The following is a 20669-nucleotide window of genomic DNA, read 5'->3' as shown; positions in this document are numbered from 1 at the left end:
AACGTGGAACACTCTGGAATAATATCCTGTCGCGTCGACAAGTAGTGCGCATCCTCTCGCTCTCTTCCCATGCCCGAGCTCTGCCACCAGCGTTGCCATGTCCGCTTATTATAAGCCACTTTGGACTTATTTTTCTGTAAAGTTGCTTGTAAATATCGGTAGTTGCAGCCGGACCGGGTTGCAGTTTTTTGGGTTTGTTTCTAGTGTTGTTTAAACCAATGTTTCTCAAACATTTTCAAGTCAAGGATTGTATTGTTAAAATGTTTTCAAACATATTCCACATTTTTTGGAAAATTTTCTCCAAGATCTTTTTTTTTTTAAATTGCAGATCTACAAGTGCATCGCGACGCGTTGTGAGCTTGTAGATCGGCTATTTTCAAATAGCTGATGAATTATAGATTTGGGCTTGTTTTCATAAACCCGTTTGCTTATTTCTCTCACACAATCTGGCAACACTTGCTGCCACACAATAGAAGGAAACAACTGTGGCGCCACCAACCCCGCCGCAACCACTTTATCATGTGATTTTGCACATATTCAATTCCAATGTAAAATGTTTCTGTGATCTTTACATTCTGCGGCTATGAGGACCCTTTGTCTAGTCCAATGTATTCTCTCTAGTCTATTTTCTTCTTCCTTCTATCCTTTCCAGTGGAGGAGATACGTAGGTGCAGCATTTGGTGGATGCAGGGTATCCCTCCGCCAGCACAGCTGTGTGTGTGTGTGTGTGTGTGTGTGTGTGGATGGATGCTGAACCGGAGGGTAACCGGAACACTCGCCCCAAAACACGCTCACTCCCATTTTTTTTCGCGGACCGCTCGCCGGCCTCGCCCCCAGCGGTTTTTGTATTATTGTACTTGTTTTACTGAGGATAAGGTTAGAAATAGGTTTAGCGTTAGGCATAGTTTTACTGAGGTATTATGTTTAGGAATAAGGTTAGGTTTAGTTTAGGCATAGTTTACCGAGATTACGTTTAGGAATACAAGGTGGCGACTGTTCCGAGGTCACCGGATTTGCCCCGGGGTGACTGTGTTTTGGGGCGAGCGTTTTGCTCCACTGAACGCAGGCCTGTTCAGCACCAATAAGTTACTATTATGTATTATTTCACAAGAGGTCATAGATAGAATTCCAAACAAATAAAAAATAGATCCAATGTGGTTTGAGTGCAAGTTTGGTTATTTTAATATGTTTATTAAGAATATGAAGAGGCGGTATATATGGCGACATAGGCTAAATTTGCAAATGTTCCTATAAATAGTGAAGGAAGAGGGCGTTGGAGCAACTATCAGCACCATGGACAGCGGCCAGGTTTAACCTGCCCCGTCATTTAACGTCATGTAGACAACGTCATGCTGTTTGACACGTACTGAGAACACACACAACCAGTGGTGGAAAGTAACTAAGTACATTTACTCAAGTACTGTACTTAAGTACAGTTTTGAGGATTTTTTTTTTACTTTTCTTGAGTATTTCCATTTTTCAATACTTTTTACTTTACTTTTTACTTGTACATCTCAGTGGAAATATTGTACTTTTACTCCACTACAATTATTTGAAAACTTTAGTTACTTGTTACTTCAGCCAGGGCTACATTTCGGCCACTTGAAAATAGCCAATCTACAAGCTCAAAACGCATCACGATGCAACTGTTGTGAGCTTGTAGATCTGCTATTTTCAAAAGATTTTAATACATTTTATACATTTGAAAACTTGTGAAACGGGACATTCTGCATAATGTACTTTCTACTTTTGGGACTTTAAGTACATTTTGATACCAATACTTTAGCACTTTTACTCAAGTACATTTTTAATTCCGGACTTTCACATGTAACAGAGTATTTCTACATTGCAGTAGTGATACTTTTACTTAAGTACAAAATGGGAGTACTTTTTCCATCACCACTGAACACAACACTGTCGGCCTTCCGAGTCAAAAGCTTTGATAAATCATAAAGCTGTAAGTGTTATAATTATAGTATCAAAACGCAGCATGCAGCATGCTGCTGAAATGTGTTGTTTTGTAGTAGACATTTTTACCAGCTTGATGCGAGGCTAGCTACAGCGAGGACAGGCAGGGTTGCCAGATCTCCTTATTCAAATTTCCCCGCAAGATTTTATTTGAAAATAGCCGATCTACAAGCTCACAACGCGTCGCATCGCGACGCGTTGTGAGCTTGTAGATCGGCTATTTTCAAATAGTTGATGTACATGTTAAAGTACTCATGTGGCCCTTAGTCGCTTCTTTTGGGCTGGTTTTCCTAGACCTGGTTGCTTGTTTCTCTCACAGAATCTGGCAACGCTGGTGACAGGGTGTATTCATTTCAACTGGTACTTTGAAGTGAACCAACAGGTTGGGGGGGGGGGGTAACATATGAGTTAGCTTTATTACGAACGAAACTTTTGCACTGTAGTTTGGATGAGATTAGGGGGTAAAAAAGCAATGCGAAATTACAGTTGAGAAGCTCCAAAGCACTTTAGAGGATGAATAAAAGAAGCAGGAAGCGCCCATGGGTGCATGACATGAAACACCCAAGAACACGTGACAATCAGCTGATTGTGTCACGTGACTTTGGCAGTTTACGGAAAAACCAAAATGGCAGGAACAGAGCATCGGGGGGAAGTACGAGCAATGGCCTCTGTTGTTGCGCTTTTGTTTACATTATTCGCCATAGGAAGCTGTACGAGTCAAGTGCCATTCTTAATGTGGTCCAGTGGCGGGTAAATATTGTATTTTGTTCATTTAAATTGCGATATAGTTTTGACTCCAGTCCATAGTTCGCAATGAAAGCCACGTAAGCTAATGCTATCTGACATGTGAATTGCTTGCTTATGTTGTTGGAGTCATATGAAATGCGTAGGAAGAGCTGTATAGTCTTGTATTTGACAGGCAACGCTGCTGATCCCTGTGTTTGTTGTGCATGCACAGTTTACCACCGATGGCCCCGCCAGCAGCCGGTCACATCACGACTACTGATCAACTGGTTGTGTACATCAAGAGTGCCTTCAGCTCAGCCCCATGCACTGTGCTGCTGTTTCTACAGGACAAGGTAACAAGACCAGAATAAATGTGATATGCATGCACAGTGCACACAATATAATATAATATAATATATTGTGTTTTTCCAGTTTGAAAGGGTATTTATTTGATGACAATTTAAATGTACTTAAAATGAGTAATGGTGAGTCAAGATCATGGTTGCTAGTATGGTTTCTGAGAAGTCACTCGTGACTCTGGTATTCTCACTCTGGTGTGACAGTGAGCATTAGCACCACTTCCCATTCTACAGTTCCCTTTCTCATAGGGCCTTGGCTGCATGTTATGTAGGCCATCAGTGTCTGCTGCTATGGGCGGCCATAGCTGCATGGGTAGAGACCATAGAGGTATAAAATAACGGTAGAGACCAAGGGTACAGCTTCCTGCTTTGAAATTGAATTGAAATAGGAAGTAGTTTCGCTGTTTTACCCCTGCTAATCTCTCAAGAACAGATTCTGCTCTGAGTACAAACAGCAGAGGACGCTGTTTTTCATTCTTATTTGGTTCTGGGTTCCCAGATTGTACCCCTGCTGATGCAGGGGTAAAAGAAAAATTCTTAATGCAAGCGGATGGGTTTTTGACGAACTTAAGACTTGATTTTCTTACCTTTAATAAACATTGTCATAAATACTATATGTAGCAGTGCAGGAAGATCTGCCTCAAGCTCTATGCCAAGAAAACAAAAGCATCGGTATTAACACAGAGGACATCATTGCCACTGCCGACGGGACAGGTGGTCGAGGACTTCAAAGGACTTTGACTTGTACTTTAAGTATTTTTAATAAAAGCAATTACTTTTTACTCTTACTTGAGTAACATTTTGACTGAGCTACTTTTACTTGTAGTGGAGTAAATTTGACCAGGAGTATCTGTACTCTTACTCAAGTACTGGGATTGAGTACTTTGTCCACCTCTGGTAGAGACTGAGAAGCCCTCTTGGAATGGCAAGGTCCCCAGTTCGCCCCCGGCCACGGTCTGTGTCGAAGTGTCCTTGAGCAAGACAAGCCCTAACTACTCCCCGGGCAATGTATTAAATGCCCACTGTGCCTAATAATTAGGATGGGGAATACAGTGGACAATTTTCACTTATGTGCAAATGTACTACTGTGACAAAAAAATACCCCCTTTCCCTGCCCATGCTTTGTGTATTTGTTGTGTCGGTTGCTGATTAATTGAGTTGACTTCTGAGTCCAATGTTTTGATGTCCTTTTTTCACACAGTTAAGCAAAGAGGACTTTACAGTGTTTGGTGGAGTGTTTGGAAACAAGCCAGATAGCGTTTTTCCAAATCTTGAGGTACGGTGTGTTTTCATTATGACTTCTGCCATTGTACTTACATATATTCAAACTGATATACATATGCAACACATTTAAGCTCATGTTTGGGTGCAGCAGTTCATCTAAACTAATCAATTTAATTGATTGAAACTCTTCTCGATTATTCAAATAATCGATAGAATAATCGTGAAGGAAATACTCGATAGTTGCAGCCATGAGCTCATGTCTTATTTTGTGATCATCTTTTCCCCACGTCCCCACTTCTTCTAGGCTGCACTGCATTCTTCTTCTTCATTGGTGCTTCCGTCCGTGGAATGGTCTAGTTCCAGCACCGTGCCTGCTCTGCTGCAGGAGCAGCTTGGTGTCTCACCTCTCCTGGTTGACGCAGACACTCTGTCAGATCTTCCTCTCAATGCGTCTGGCTGCACTTTCCTGATCATCAACCTGCCTTATAATACTGAGTGAGACCTCATGTTTCTGAAGTGCACCAGTTATGGAATTTATTCATATGTTTTTAATGCTGTCATGTGTATTATTATCCTATTTAACTTGTAAGTGTGTGTTGTTTTTACAGCTCTAAGTTTCCCAAGGAGGTCCTTCGCAACAATGGTAAGTTATGTGAATTTTATGTTAAAGGACCATACCAGTGTGTGTCATCATCTATTCACCGCTTCAGCCATATAGGACTGCAACGATCCATTCTTTTCTTTTTTCAGTGATTATTCTATCAATAACTTTTTTGATTAATCGAATAATCTTGAAGCACGTTTCTTTGTATAGTATAGATTTTTTTATATCAACAAATCGATTTGAAACATTTCATTTTTTTTTTTTAATAATAAACTATATTGATTAGTCTGATTAAACACTTAATACTTTATTGTATGACAGTGTCATGCAAAAATACAAGCTTACCTTTTATCACCAAGGGAATTAAACTCGGTTACATGCACGCCATTACTACACAGATGAAGCACCGGACTATAAACAAACAACCTAACATAAGATAGAACGAACATAGAATGAATACCCCCCCCCCCCCCCCATGGAGAACATTTCCCCATTGTTCATCCCCTCATTTCTGCTGGCGATGTATAGATGTACGTATATATGTTATCGCAAATTCTATGTATCTAAACTAAATTACCCCACCCCCCCTCTAATTTCAAACATTCCCTATTGCACATCCCCCACTGCTGCTAGGTTATTTACTGCTAAAGTTTATTTTACAGTGGGTCTTGCCTGTACTTTTTAACCTTATTTCTGTCTATTGTCTTGTCTTATTTGTTTTGTTATTTTCATTGCTCTAAAAGACAGTATTATCTTGTGTATATGTTAGTGCTGTTGCATTTAGCTGCTTGTACCTGTATACGTGAGTGGCAAATAAAAGCTTTGTGATTCTTGATAAATGTGTTCTTTTAATCAGGTCAATTATTTTTTAAATGTTGCCACTACAATGACATACACAGTAGGGAACGTTTAACTTTGTTTCTATCCACAGATGAGATTATTGGGAAAGTTCTGAGCATCATGCAAGCCAAAAGTATCCCCTACACTGCCATCTACACAGGACTGCAGCCGTCTCGGGTAATATATTCCCCCGTGCAGCTATACAGTATAAAAACACACATTATTTAATTGGATGTTGGATGAGAGAGAGAGAGAAATCCTTTTGTCTCCCCAGGTCATCGCTCAGACCTCCATGTCTATCCAGCCTGTGGGTCGGTCCTTGCTTCAAGCCGTCGAAACCACTGTGAAACCCCCCATTGTGTTCAATGTGACTGGTGTTCCTTGCATTATGCTGTGGGCAAATAATCTCACTGTCAGCTTCACAGGCACGTCGTGGACTGACCTTGCTACAGAGACCCCGACTCTGGAGGGATCCCTGTGTAACGACACCATCTCATTGTGAGAACACTAACACTGTTACTTATCCAAGCTGTGTCATGTTGGTGTGTTGGTTGGCCAGAGGCCTGAGAGAAACTCTTTTTATTGCTGTTCAAAAGAATGGATACAATTATAACTATTCTTTTTTTTTTTTTCAGGCTAGTCCTCAATTATCCATTAGGGATCACTCTAAGGTAAGAAAAAAAAGACCTAAGCAATTTCGCACCATTGTGTATTCTATGATAAAGGCTGTATCATTTTCCAAAGATCGCCTCAAGGCCTGCCACGGCGATGAGCAAGCTGTCCGAGTTGGCAAACTGTGGTGGACGGAATGGGTTATCAACTTTTTAGAAATTGCACATACACAGGATGTTGAGTGAAACAAAACATACACGCATAATTATTTCAGAGGTCACGCTATAAACTGCCTGGTCAGAATATCCAACATTATTACAGTTTACGGACATCTGATAAAATATCCAATATCATATTCAACGGTCATATCCATTTAATTATTTAATTGGTACTTGAGAGGAATCCTCTGTAATAATAATAATAATACACTTTATTTGTATATAGCACCTTTCATGACATGAAATGCAGCTCAAAGTGCTTTACAGAGCAAGAATACAATTACAGTTACAACCAATTTAACAATAAAGCAAAAAAAAAAGCAAAAGCATAAAACAATATTAAAATAGGCAATACAGTGAGGACATGGGTAACAACACAGAAACTAAAAAATCATCTAAAAGCATGTTGATTGGTTCATCTGGCCACTAATAAATCACTATAGGCTACTCACAGGTATGGTGACATAATGATGTCCTGAGTGAATCCATGTGTCTGGTTAGAAGCAGCTTTGGAAAAAGATGAAAGCTTTTGTGGAGGTCTTGTGCAGTCTCAGAGATTTTCAATTCAAATGGTAACATTTTACGGGTTGGGATTGTGCATTCCGTGTACATCCATCTTTATGATAGCAGCAGTTTGTCTTTGATACTTCGTCTTCAAATGAGTGTGCCTTGTTGTTGTTTTGTGGCAGCTTTTGTTAGTAGCGCAGTCTACAACACTACTGTGAAAGACAAGTGTCTCTGGCGCGCGCACACGAGAGAGAGAGAACATGTGCAGACTTGATATTTTCCGGTAATTGTTATAAAGAAACGGCCCAAAACAGCAATTACCGGTCTATATATTATACGTTCTATGTATATACAGCATAAACCTACGTTGAATTGTTGTAACTAACATGACACTTGACATATTTTATCTACTGTAGTTTTTCCATGACTAAGAAGTTCTATCCAGTGTCTGCACGGAACTGGTCCACCCTGAACACAGTGCTGCTGCAGAACAGTGTGCTGGGGCAGATGGTGTCCTTTTCTAGCAGACATATATATACTCCTGCAGAGTACTCCTTCAGCTGTCAGTCTGTGAAGAGCTGGGGAGATGGTTTGCTGGTGCCAAATGGGACAACTCCGTGGAGGGTCAATTTCACTGAATTCCAGGTACAAACATGCAAAATCTGAATCTGTGACCCATGTGTGCTCGCTGTGACGTCTGACAGAATTTGTCATGTTTGTTTTACAATACAGATTCAGGGCTTTGGGTTGACGGATGGAAATTTCGCCTATGCAAGCGACTGTGCAGGATTCTTCACTGCAGGCATTTGGATGGGGCTGATAACCTCACTGCTCATGTTGTGGATCTTTTTCTACGGCCTGCACATGATTATGCAGATAAACACCATGGACCGCTTTGATGACCCTAAAGGTCCCCAGATCACTGTGCCTCAGTCAGAGTAATGCACACAGTATGCACATAAAAAGTCACTCAGTGCCTCTCAGCATACCATGGACCCAGGAGAGTCCCATGCCTTGTACGCTAGCTCAAGTACCTTGGAACCTTCCTCAGAAGGTCATGTTATGTGTCAGATGAATTTGACACATTCACTTGTGAATGGGCCATTCATCTTATGTGTGTCAAATGTGTCCAGGAAAGATCCTTTTTAATTTGCTCATTTTGCCATCTTTAGTCTTGCCAGGCATATTCCATTCCATCACTCCTTACCTGCAAGTGCCAAAATACGGGAGGGGAGGGGAGGAGGAGGGGGGGGGGGGGGGGTCGTGGGGTGTTTACTGTTTGCCTTCATTCCTTCTAAAGTGCTCACCCCTACGATGTGCACTTTATGTGCCACTGTTTGCCAATTGAAGGGGATACATGAAATGTATAATTGCAAGAGGATGCCTTTTGTGCCAACATGAATGTGGCCACTTGCATGTTGTGAGACAGGTTTTGTTTTGTTATAGCTGTGTAATTTAAAGACTACTGATATTGTCCAAATTGCCTGTGTGTGTATATATAAGAAGTTGATTGCTGATTGTATTTTGAGACATTTGTGACAAATTGCAGAAATGTTGCATTTTGAAAATACCTTGCGTAACACAATCCACTGTTTATCTTTCTCATACAAATCCCAGTTTAAAACACAGGACAGTGAAACTGTAACTTTGATATTTAACTTATTGTGTTTTGCCTGTCCTGAAATAGTACCACTGGTTTTGAGTTCAACACATTTCATTAGGCTACTTTAAATGACAAATCTTCAGTTCAGCCATTACTTTTCAAAACTCTTATTACCACTGACGGTTCTATGATTCTGTGCCAATAAAGAGATCTAAATTCTATTAATGTGATTAAATACATTGGTTTTTTTATAAGTTGCTCTGGTTAAGAGTGTCTCCTAAATGCCTAAATTGAATTGCAAGAGTTCCCCCTTTGATCAGAAGGAACCAGTGGTGGAAGAAGGACTCGCATGTTTTACTTAAAAGTATCAATAATGCAATGGAGTAAATACTCTGTTTAGTAAGTACGGTTTTCTAAATTTACTAGAGTAAAAGTATTTGCATCAATATATACTCAAAGTATGAAAATTAAAAGTATCTTTCTGAATAATTAAAGTAAAAGTATCAAGTGATTGTAGTGGAGTAAAAGTACAATATTTGCCTCAGATGCAGTGGAGTAAAAGTATTGAAAATTGGAAATACTCAAGGAAAATATCTCAATTGTACTCAAGTACAGTACTTGAATAATGTACTTAGTTACTTTCCACCACTGGAAATAACCACTTTGTTAGTTTTTAGTGCGTAGTTTAGCCACAAGAGGGTGCACCAGAGCAACAAACAATTTGTATAATTTGAGCAGCCACCTATCTGCGGTTACCATCGTTACACAGTCACACATACTCTAAACAAGAAGTCATGGCGGTTCGCGATGCAGGTATGGTATGCAAGCAAGCGTAACATAGAAGATTTAATCTGTTTACACAATGGATAGATAATAATTCGTTAATAAATCCCTAGTTTTTGGCAGCTGTCAGGAGAGAAAACTGTTCCCCATGTTTCATGCGCCAAGTCGCCTGGGCATTGAGATGCCGTGCCTTGATGCGACACATCGTGGTCCTGGCTGCTATGACAATCATGAGGTTTGTGCAGTGGTGGAAAAATTACTCAAATGTTTTACTTAAGTAAAAGTATCAATACTGCAATGCAGAAATACTCTGTTACAAGTACAAGTCTGGTAATCAAAATTTACTTGAGTAAAAGTCCAAAAGTATTGGCATCAAAATGTACTCCTAAGTACCAAAAGTAAAAGTAGTCATTCTGCAGAATGTCTCATTTCAAATGTATAAAAATCTTTTGAAAATAGATCTACAAGCTCACACATTGTGAGCTTGTAGATCGGCTGTTTTCAAATGGCCGAAATGTATATGAAGTGGTTAGTGTATGTTTTGTAATAACAATCAAAAAAGTTTTCAAATAATTGCAGTGGAGTAAAAGTATAATATTTGCCTCTGAGATGCAGTGGAGTAGAAGTAAAAGTACTGAAAATTGGAAATACTCCAGTAAAGTAAAACAAAAAATACCTCAAAATGTACTTATTCACTTTACAACACTGGGTTTGTGTCCTGAACGTTTTCACATTATCACTTATTCCATGTACTGTAGGCAGCTGTCAGAAATTTCATTAACCAAATGGTCTTTTTCCAAATGCTTCTTTTCCTTGCAGTTCCGTACCATAATGTATGACATACTAAAGAAACCTGAAAGTAAGAAAGGATATGTTATTGCTACGAGGACTGCTGCACGCTTCCCCCCCTGCCACAAGGTAAAAGGAATCCAGTACGAGTGGGCACCTAGTACAACACAATGATACATGGCTATTTTCAACCAACAGTGTGTGTAAATAGGTGCCCACGCTAAATCAGACTATAGACCAGTCAACTGATCAAACACAATTTGCCATGAGGTCACATTCAAGATGTGAAGTAAGATGACTTAATAAGGTCAAGTTGTTGTTTTTGATTACCGTTTTGACACCATTATCAGACAGCAACTCCCTCACCACAGAAGTACCAGCAGGATCAAACTTGGTCCAAAGTTCTCCCTCCAAGTAAAACACCATTCAACTCAACCACACAAAGGTTCAAATCTAAGGCTGGAGGCGTTTACAGCCCAGGGTGAGTGAGTGGTAAGAGGATGTCAGGCAGAAACCTCTTATCTCCATGTTCTAAATTGTTTTTTTCCCCGTAAATTAATGCCCTACTTGATCATATTGCAGTGTCACACAAAAGTAGCAGATCTCGAGCTTGTAGATCTGCTACTTTTTTATTTTAATCCTAAAAAGTAACAGTTTGAGACATGTGGGGTTTCTGCCCGACAGAGACGAGCCGATACAATAGGAGGACAGACGTATGAAATGCTTTAACATGCTGACAACTGTTTGAATTTTCATGAATGCAGCCCTGGGGCATACTCTCATGATACAATCAGCAACAGGAAAGTGAGCTGGCCGATGTGTTTCGGATCCCCGGATTGGGCTAGACTGCCCCAGTTGGAGAAGAGAGCAGTGAGGATGCAGGCGAGTTGCAGAACTTTATGGAGAAAGAAAAAATGCACAGCTGATGCACAATGCATCCGTTGAAATTTGAGGGCTGTCGTGACAATTCACATTCATCAAATTAAACCTGTGCTTCCATGTTTTCTTTTTCTTGTTACTTCTCTTATTAATACTAATACATCCATTTGGATGTTGTCGTTTCAATTGCTTGTTCCCTACAAAGTTATTTGTAGTCAATAAATAAGTACAAACATCTAGTGCTTTTTACTATAACTTAGATTGTTTTTATTGTAATATAAAGGCAACAATAGGCTACATGTCACTGTATAGTGAACCTATTTGCTTAAGTGAGGTTTATTCACATGCACTGAAATATGAAGCAATATCCTTTTTTTCTCTCTTCCTTTTCTTCAGCTAAATTGTGACAAGGAGTTCCTGAAACAGAGGAATCGTATGGCATACCTGAGTTTGTTCTACTCCTAATTCAGATTTTTGACAGATGACAGTACGTTGCAAACGGCTTCAATGAAAGAAATGGGACAATGAAAACTCATCAAGGAAAATAAAAAATAAAAAGTAGTACTTTTTTTTCACAAAATGACTGTATTCGTGTGTTGCTTGAATACTATAGAACAAACAAAACAAACTAAATACAAATCCAATGTCAAAGAAAAACAGTCTGGAATCCTCAGTGGAAGTCATTCAACAAAGCCAAGTCAACTGCAGTATTGACCATATACACACGGTGTCATTTTGCTTCTACATCACACCAAATCTAAAGTGGATATGGTCATCGAGCCCCAGAAATCAGATAAAAGGAACTGCTTGGTTTACAGTCTTTAGACCAGGCTTCCGTAAAGGGCAACTCCCCTTCGAGGAGTGAAGCAATAACTGGACTGCTGAATCTGCCAATGAGTGCAGATATGAGTCTTATTTGTTCCAGTTCAGTATGACTCCCTCCACTCACTTCTTCCTCCTCACTTTGGGTTTCTTGACCGGCCTGAGGTATGGGTTGTCTATCGTGTTCTCCTCAGTGGCCTTTGCTGAGGGAACAGCACCCGTTGGGGGAAGCATGGAATTCTCCTTGTCGGCTTCTGGTTCATCCTGAGTAGAGGTTAGAAAGAGTAGAAGAAAATCAAATTCATTTGAAAAGACAAACAACTGGATGCATTAGCCTTAGAGATTCATCTTCTGAAATACGCTAAATGATTTAAATAATTTGTAATTGAGCCTAGAGCCTAGACCATATACGCAGAATATTTCCAAATATCATTACTCATGCAGATGTACTCTGTGTCCTATGGGTTTCAAAGGGCACTATTTGACTTGACATTAGAGGAAATATCTTCTTTACTTTTTAAGCTCTATTAACACATTGGGTGCCAAAACCGGGATTCTCCGTGACTTCAATCTTTTAGTTTTTTTAGTTTTTTAGCCCCCCCCCCCCGGCTAGCGCAGCTCTGGAATCACCCACGGTCACTCTGAGAAGGAAGGGACAGATGGATCACTGTGCCAAAAAACCTGGCTCCCGTCCGCTCCAATTCTATCTCCTTGCAAAAAACTCCATATTTCCTTAACTTTTTACAGTGGGGAAAACGAGTCATTTTCGATCCGCGATCACTCCGCCATGGTGACTCGCATGAGAGATGTTATTGTTCCAGGCGTTAGCCAGGACCATCCACCATCGTGCACGCACATATTGTTTACAATCGGGTGCTCGTCGTGGAGTCTACAGCTGTAAACAGCATAGCGTTACAAACGGTGAGATCTCTGGCACTCAACGTCACTTTTTAAATAAAACTCTGGCACCGAATGTGTTAAGGGGGCTGGCAAGCTAAACAAATGGATGATGTATGAATAGTAATATGTCTTCCAGACATCGAACAGAGTATTTCATGAAGACTCACACTGATGTTGTTTCCTGCTGCGTTCTCACTGTCTGTCTGGTCATCCTGCTCAGAGGAGTCTGTCTCCTCCAAGGACTGCAGCTCCAGTTCAGATGGCAGGAGGGCGCTTAAATATGGAATGCTGGTTGGTCGTGCTGCAATCACTGGCAAAACAATCAGAAACAAATGCTGTTGTAATGGTCCACAGGATTGTAAACAAGGTGGTATCCAGATATATATATTCAATTACTTTTCTTTGTGGATAAACAGTTATTCCACGAGAGGGAGCTTCACAGACTTTGTATCTAGCAGATTCAAAGCTGTATGGGAAACAGTGGCGTCCCCAGGATTTACATTTAGGGCAGGCGAGATTTTTTTCAGGTAACACCTGCTACGCTAAGATGTTCTGGACATTGAACACATTTGTAAAACATTTATTCAATAAATACATTTGGAGTCACTCACATGGGAAGGCGGTAATATCATCTTTAAAGAGGCTCTGTGTTTCTCCGGTTTTAGCCATGAAGCGTGTGAGTGCCCGTTCTACATCTCTCCTCTGAGATGCTGCCTTCTCTCTCACCACTTGGTAATCTGAAACAGGCTCTCTGAAAGTCTGAAGAACAGATGATGGTACCATGAAGGTATTGCAAGAATAAAGGCACAATGCAGTGTCCTACAGAAGAACCTTTACATTGCATCTACATGGGTGCATACCTTTAATTCAAAGTGTGTGTGTGTCTGTGGGGGGGGGGGTACACAAGAAATGATCAAGTGTGACAGTTTTGTTTGTTTTTGCGTGCGTGCATTTGGTGGTTTGCATATGCTGCCTGGCTGCTTGGACAGGTCAAACTGATTGTAGCGAGGCATGCACTTGTTTTCTGCCATTTTTATCACCCTCCCCTAAATCCCATGTACCCTTTTATGTGTGTATGTGTGTGTGTAATATAATACTATCCTACCATTAATTTAAGGAACCTCTATCAGTCCATCTGATCCCCATTTTTCTCCTCAGTGGGTTGAGCAATTGATCTGAACTTGCACACAGGCATTGACCATTACCAAGACAGTGAGGAAGGCTGTTTTTCACTTTCCCCAAATCTAAGTTCTTTATTAGCGTTTTTGTGAATTTCGGGTACATTCGGAGTTCCTGCGCATGCATCGTAATGAGTACGACCCTTAGTCTAGGGGTATAAAGGCCGCAACATAAAACGAGAAGGTCAACTAAATTAAAAACTGAACATCTATTTATTATAGACAAATTTATATTTATTACAAAAAGAAAGTTTATATAATCACAAATGAGCCTAATCTAAGTAACAAACACACAAAAAAATCCCTATACTACGACACCCCCGTTTGTGTAATGAGCCGATCTCCGTGAGGACGGAGGTCACGGAGAATATGACATGATTTTTACAATACAGGTACAGTAAAATCGCCGTTTTTGCTGGCAAGGGGACCGGAGACAGATGAATTAATTCCTGGCAGTGAAAGAGTTAAACACAACCAAACATAATCAACAATCAAATCAAATTCAAAAGCTACATACAGAGTAGTCTCTCATGGCTTTCCCAGAGGCAGGTTATGAAACACAGTCTCTTCCAAAGTCACAAGTGAAGGTACAAAGGTTTTGTTTGATGACTCTAGTTTGGGTCTGAATGAGAGGACGGGGGAACCGTTTCTCCGCTGCCGAAGCCGACAGTCCTCTCTATGGGCTATGGGCTCTGTTGTCACGGTTACGCTCCGCACACGCGGCAATGGCCTATGGGCTCTGTTGTCATGGTTACGCAGCTATGGGCTCAGTAGCCACTGGGTGAACTTAGCTTCAGGGCTACAGTATACACACACACACACCAAGGTTTCCGTTAGACGGTATATACGGGCCATTGGACAATAAAACTAATTAACAAAAGTTAACATGACAGTATAAGAAATCTTAATATGTACGTTACTATCCTACCTACATAGTTGAACGAGGTTGAGATGCATAGCCTGCCCTGAAACATATTCAGCAAGTTTGTTTATTCTCTGTAATATTACAGCACATGATGCGTTGTAGCTTGTAGATATATCACTCGTCTGTCCCATCTACTTCATGTTCTTTTTGGCAAGCGACACAACTGCATGATCGAGTAGATAAATTATGCTTTTTGAAACTATGGACACTGGACAGCCGCAGGAACAGTGCAGAGCATCTGTGTTTGAAGAAGTGCGCTACGCTACTCCGCTGTAGCAATCAGTTGGCCGATTAATTTAACAACCCCGACACACAATGGCAATGCCACACAGACAAGAGCAGAACACATAGTGCTGCGCTACAAAGTTAGACAGGAGTTTGATTTAGTGCCCATTTCTTTTGTAGGCTAAGGGCCGCTTTGGACATCATGTCCATAGCACTCGCACGCACATCGACACCAATGTGTTACACACAGCAATGATCAAATGAGCAGCCCTCCACTCCAAAAGTGAACTAAGTATATAATGTGTACACAGTGCATAACCCAAAGTCTGCAAATACTTTGAGTGCACACACAGGCTTGAAAGATGTTTTAGAATATTTGTATGCCTACATATACTGTAGAATATTGAAGACATAGCTGAGTGTGTTGTAAGGTGGGAATGAAAACAAAAATGTGTAGCCTTACAGGGGTTTTGATGTAGGTGTGGGGGTCAGGGAACTCTGGGAAGTGGCTGGGGATGTAAGGAGGATGTGTGCGTTTCTGTCCAGCCACCAAAGCTTTGGGCGTCACAGGTAGGTTAGTCACTGGAGCTGAAATTCATTAAAAAAAAACACACACACATTTCTGAGTAATATCCAGGTTCTACCAAAAGAGAAGGATTATCAAAAGATTTACCACAAGCCATTTGGACAATTCTTTAATGCATTGTTTAGTAAATATGGTCAATCATATAGTCCCTAAAGATTAGGCCTGTCACATTTATTACATTATCGCTTGATCGCAATTATTATATAATTATCTTTCCCAAAAAGTTTTTCAAAACGTTGTGGAATTAGCTGTTCTAAAACCTCACAGTGCGTGTCGATGCACCATGTTTTGAGCTTGTAGATCGGATATTTCCACTCATTTCAAAGTACAGTAAAGTTATTAAATATGTTAGCCATTTCATTGTATATTTAAGTTATTTGTCATATCTGCGCTGTGCAACCTTTGTTTATGAAGCCTAAAAGGCAAACAGAAATGTAATTTGGATTTATAAATATGTTCCCATGTTAAATACCAAAAACAATTAAATCGTTAATCACAATTATTTGTGTGACATTTAATCATCACATCAAGTAAACTTTCATGATCGTGACAGCCCTAGGCTCCAAATGAATAGCTAGTCAATAATATCTTACTTACGAGCAGTTATGACCATCCTCTGAGATCTCTTTGCATACACAGATAGAGTGTGAACATTGAAACCTGCAGCAACAAATACAAGTTAAATGGTGTTATTGATTTGTTCTTTTAATTATGTCTAGGGGTGCAACAGTTAATATAACTTAACGATTTAATCTATTGTAAAAAATAATCGCAAATTGATTTTAATAAAATAATTCATTTTAATAATCAAAACATTTTAAATATCACTTTTCCTAAACAATTTGTTAAAATAGCAGATCTACAAACAACATGTCGCAATGCGATGTGAGCTTGTAGAACTACTATTTTTGCTGTTTGTGCAACACTGTTGTACAATCAAGTGTAAAATAGGGCTATATAATAGGGGTTAATCATACTAATCGATTTAGTCTATTATAAAAATCAATTAGAAGTTTTCATATTGATATATAAAAAATACATTTAAAAACATGCTTCTCCATTATTTGATTAGTTGAAAAAGTAATCAACAGAATAATCGCAAAGAAAATAATTGATAGTTACTGCCCTATTTATTGCGCTCACGTTACTCACCCATTTCAACGAGTGCAGCAACGGTATCCGAGAGTGTAGGAACGCTTCTGGCTGTATGTTCACAGTAAGCTTTAGCACAGCGGCCTATTTCAGTGATATCTGAAAAGGTGACAGTATATCATGATTTTATGAATACATCTAACATACAAGGCAGCATCAAGTGGTGGACAAAGTAGTCAACCCCAGCCAGTACTTGAGTCAAAGTATAAATACTTCTTGTCAAATATTACTTAACTACAACTGAAGGTTGCTCAGTCAAATTTGTGCTGAGCTATATATATTTTAAAAAAATATCAGTAATAGTGAAAATAGCAGATCTACAAGCTCACAATGCGTTGCGCAGTGCGCGTGTGTAGGTCAGCTATTTGCACAATATTTGAAATAGGGCTTAAGTGTTTAATTCACAATGTACTTTTTTACCTTAGTTCCTAGAAATCGTCGTGGGAGTCAAAAGTACAATAAAGAATGTGGACACTATTCAAAGTAGAACCTAACATGGCGGCCGTGTCCATTGAGTTTATTGGAAAAATGCTGCCATGTTATGTTCGGGTCCACTTATATTAGTCTTTGAAATGTAGTGGAGTAAAAGTCATAAGTAAGTATCCAAAAATGCAAATACTGAAGTAAGACACGATACTCCAAAAATTGACTTTAGTAAGTAAATGTACTTAATTAGTGCCCACCACTGCCAGTATCTCACAATATAAATAAGGAAGGAGGAGGCCTGACATTGCAACCCCAAAACACAAAGTAAATGATTCAGACATACAACTTTGCATCATCTCTGTGAGGGACTCCACTGCTGCTTTCTCTGCACTTTCAAACCCGCATTCTGTCAGCAGAGCGCTAACCACCACCTGCAGAGTCCTTCGGCGGGCCAGTTGATAATTTTCTGCTGGACTGGTAGCTGCTTTACTGCTACTCGAACGCTGGAACACAAGGGCATATCATTAGGGAACATAACATGAACACCACATGAAAAATGTAATCACAAATTAGAAAGCCTGCTGCGTAAGTGAATCAGCTTTGTGACAATAACTGCCACTTTTATATGCAGGTTTTCCCAAACTAATAGGATATAACATCACATGCAACAACAACAAAAATTCATCATGTAATTTATTTAGCATTATCTTTGACAGTCTCAGAAAATAAAAAGAACAAATGCAAGTAGTCCTAATACAGACCCAAGGCAAAAGAAAGGTTTGGAGCACAAGTTCACAGTTCTTTCACACTTTCTACTATATGGATGGGTTTTAGGTTTGACCAAACTAGCCAAAGCTCAAATGAATGTTGAGCCTCTGTAGAAACACTGCATCTCTCTCCAAAAGCAAAAGGATGCATCATGTGTATGTGTATTAGTGTTGCCAGGTTTTGTGAGAGAAATAAGCAACCAGGTCCATGGAAACAAGCCCAAAAGAAGCCACATGAGCACTTTAAACCTACAGCGTATATACATTTGAAAATAGCCGATCTACAAGCTTGTAGATCTGCTATTTTCAAAAAACTCTTGTGGAAAAAAAAGTGTAAAATGTGAAATATTGTTGAAACATTTTATCAACACAAATCTGGTACGGGGGTCGCTGGCAAAAAAATATCAGATGGGGGTCCGTGGTGGACAAATACACGTTAAATTCGGGGCTCTTGACATGAAAATGTTTGAGAACCACTAGTTTAAATAATAATTAAAAAAGAATTGAAACAAGCCCAAATAAGCAAGTACACTTTAGAAATAGCCATGGTTCACATGACGCTTGTATGACAGTCATGTTTCAGGGCTAACTTTAGAAACAATTGCCCCAAAAAAAAACACAAAACCGCAATATTTACAAGCAACTTTACAGAAAAAGAAGCCCAAAGTCGTAGATGCACTGATGTACATCTACCTAGTCTATATAATCATGTCAGTTTAAACGTTAGGATCTCGTATGGTTTCAATCTCATCCTTTAACGAGTCAATGTTGTTTGATCTGGTCGTTTTGTCGTTGTTGTTGATGGCTTTATAAATAGTTTCTTACCCCTCCTATATTAAGCGAACCGGATACCACCGCGGGATCCGCCATCGATAAACTGATGGCGTACACGTTCTTTTAAACCAAGAAATAAATAACCATGAAACTAAATCTATTTTTATTAAGTCTAATCGGTAAGACTCTGTAGTGATGCACACGCTACAAAAACAAACACATACGCCATATCCGGTTATCGGGCGGATGTCAGTTAACATCTTGGAGATATATTTTTTTACCGCCCTCTAGCGACGGCATTTCGTGACGCAAAAGACAGTATGGGAGTGTGCAGTGGTGAGAAAAGTACAAAAAAATGATACTTAAGTAAAAGTATCAATTCTGCAATGTAGAACTCTGTAGACTCTGTCTAAGTCCAGAATTCAAAATTTACTTGAGTAAAAGTTCAAAAGTATTGGCATCAAAATATACTTAAAGGGATACTTCACTCTCCCGACGGGGACACATTTAAAAAAATTATTAAAAATAAATGAAAAAAGTTATGGAAAATTCATGGCCCCCTCACGCATTAGTAGAACACTCTAATGCGTGAGGGGGCCATGAATTTTCCATAACTTTTTTCATTTATTTTTAATATTTTTTTTAAATGTGTCCCCGGCCCGAGAGTGAAGTATCCCTTTAAAGTACCAAAAGTACTCATTATGCTGAATGTCCTGTTTCACAAGTTATTATGTCTAAATAGCAGATCTACAAGCTCACAACACTTTGAAGTTTGAATCGCAACATGTTGGGAGCTTGTAGATCGGCTATTTTCAAATAGCCAACGTTTGAGGGCTGAAGTGATTAATGTATGTTTTTTAATCATAATCCAAATCTATAAAGTAACTGGTAACTAAAGTTTTAAAACAATTGTAGTGGAGTAAAAGTACAATACTTGTCTCTGAGATGTAGTGGAGTAGAAAATACATACTTTACATAGTATAGAAAATTGGAAATACTCCAGTAAAGTAAAAGTACTTCAAAATTATCCTTATACAGTAATTGAGTAAATCAATGTACTTAGTTACATTCCACCACTGGGTGTGTGTGTGTGTGTGTGTGTGTGTGTGTGTGTGTGTGTATGTGTGTGTGTGTGTGTGTGTGTGTGTGTGTGTGTGTGTGTGTGTGTGTGTGTGTGCGCGCACGCACGCATGCACGTGCGTGGGTGGGTGCGTGCGTGCGTGCATGCGTGTGCGCACTCACTTATTCTTAAATTAATACTACTATAAAGTTACAAACAACATTTTAACAATACATACAATCACCTATGCAGCTCAAAGCTTAACAGGATAAGTGAATCACAAAATATTTATAATATGCAGAAGAAAGTAACACGGCACTCTTTTCTCATCTGTACAAGTGTCAATTTGAACCATCTTACAAAAGTGTCAAGGAGACCAAAAATAACCACTAAAGACACATTTTATCAGTCACCATAATAAACAATTCTCCTCCGTTTTAACATGCCTCGCACAACCGTTTCAAACAGGAAAATTGCAACTCAACGTAACCTTGATAAATGAATATAAAAACACATTAGACATGTCATTGACAATTACATAAACTAGATGTCAGGGCACATCTAGGCCCGATCCGAGGTTGGTCCAGACAGCACTGGCCTAGTCACTCTGCACACACGTCATGCGAAGTCCGGCCCCTCTGGCCTCTCCTCTCGGCTCCTCTCCTCCCTCCCCGCTTTGCTTTGTGGCCCTAACCTCTAGTCCCAACCTCCCAACCTCCCAACCTCGGTCATGTGATAAAGA

General features: G+C 39.7%; 3 protein-coding genes across 3 annotated transcripts; 2 read left to right on the top strand and 1 right to left on the bottom strand.

Annotated features, from left to right (window-relative positions):
• The first annotated feature begins 2582 nt into the window (after nt 1–2582).
• atp6ap1b (ATPase H+ transporting accessory protein 1b) lies at nt 2583–9033 on the top strand. The gene is made up of 10 exons (XM_080444108.1): nt 2583–2718; nt 2927–3047; nt 4255–4329; nt 4582–4772; nt 4886–4920; nt 5813–5898; nt 5996–6219; nt 6357–6392; nt 7475–7703; nt 7791–9033. Exons 1-10 carry the CDS (start codon nt 2594–2596, stop codon nt 7998–8000), a joined length of 1332 nt encoding a protein of 443 aa, XP_080300234.1. The 5' UTR covers nt 2583–2593; the 3' UTR covers nt 8001–9033.
• Nucleotides 9034–9455: 422 nt separating this feature from the next.
• Nucleotides 9456–11577, top strand: LOC308096462 (ciliary microtubule-associated protein 3; the record flags this gene model as incomplete). Its single annotated transcript, XM_080443883.1, has 5 exons — nt 9456–9474; nt 9558–9679; nt 10584–10714; nt 10998–11115; nt 11509–11577. 5 exons carry the CDS (start codon nt 9456–9458, stop codon nt 11575–11577), a joined length of 459 nt encoding a protein of 152 aa, XP_080300009.1.
• On the bottom strand, nt 11365–19082 carry taf8 (TAF8 RNA polymerase II, TATA box binding protein (TBP)-associated factor). The gene is made up of 8 exons (XM_080444246.1): nt 18919–19082; nt 17670–17829; nt 16901–16999; nt 16346–16408; nt 15626–15750; nt 13446–13593; nt 13002–13144; nt 11365–12198 (listed from the first exon to the last, which is right to left on the bottom strand). The coding sequence occupies exons 1-8, from the start codon at nt 18961–18963 to the stop codon at nt 12058–12060; spliced, it is 924 nt and encodes a 307-aa protein (XP_080300372.1). The 5' UTR covers nt 18964–19082; the 3' UTR covers nt 11365–12057.
• Nucleotides 19083–20669: the final 1587 nt, after the last annotated feature.

Source organism: Gymnoscopelus braueri (genome assembly GCF_963280865.1).
Source record: "Gymnoscopelus braueri genome assembly, chromosome: 12".
NCBI classification, from domain to species: Eukaryota; Metazoa; Chordata; class Actinopteri; order Myctophiformes; family Myctophidae; genus Gymnoscopelus; species Gymnoscopelus braueri.
This window is presented reverse-complemented; position numbering and strand designations above follow the sequence as displayed.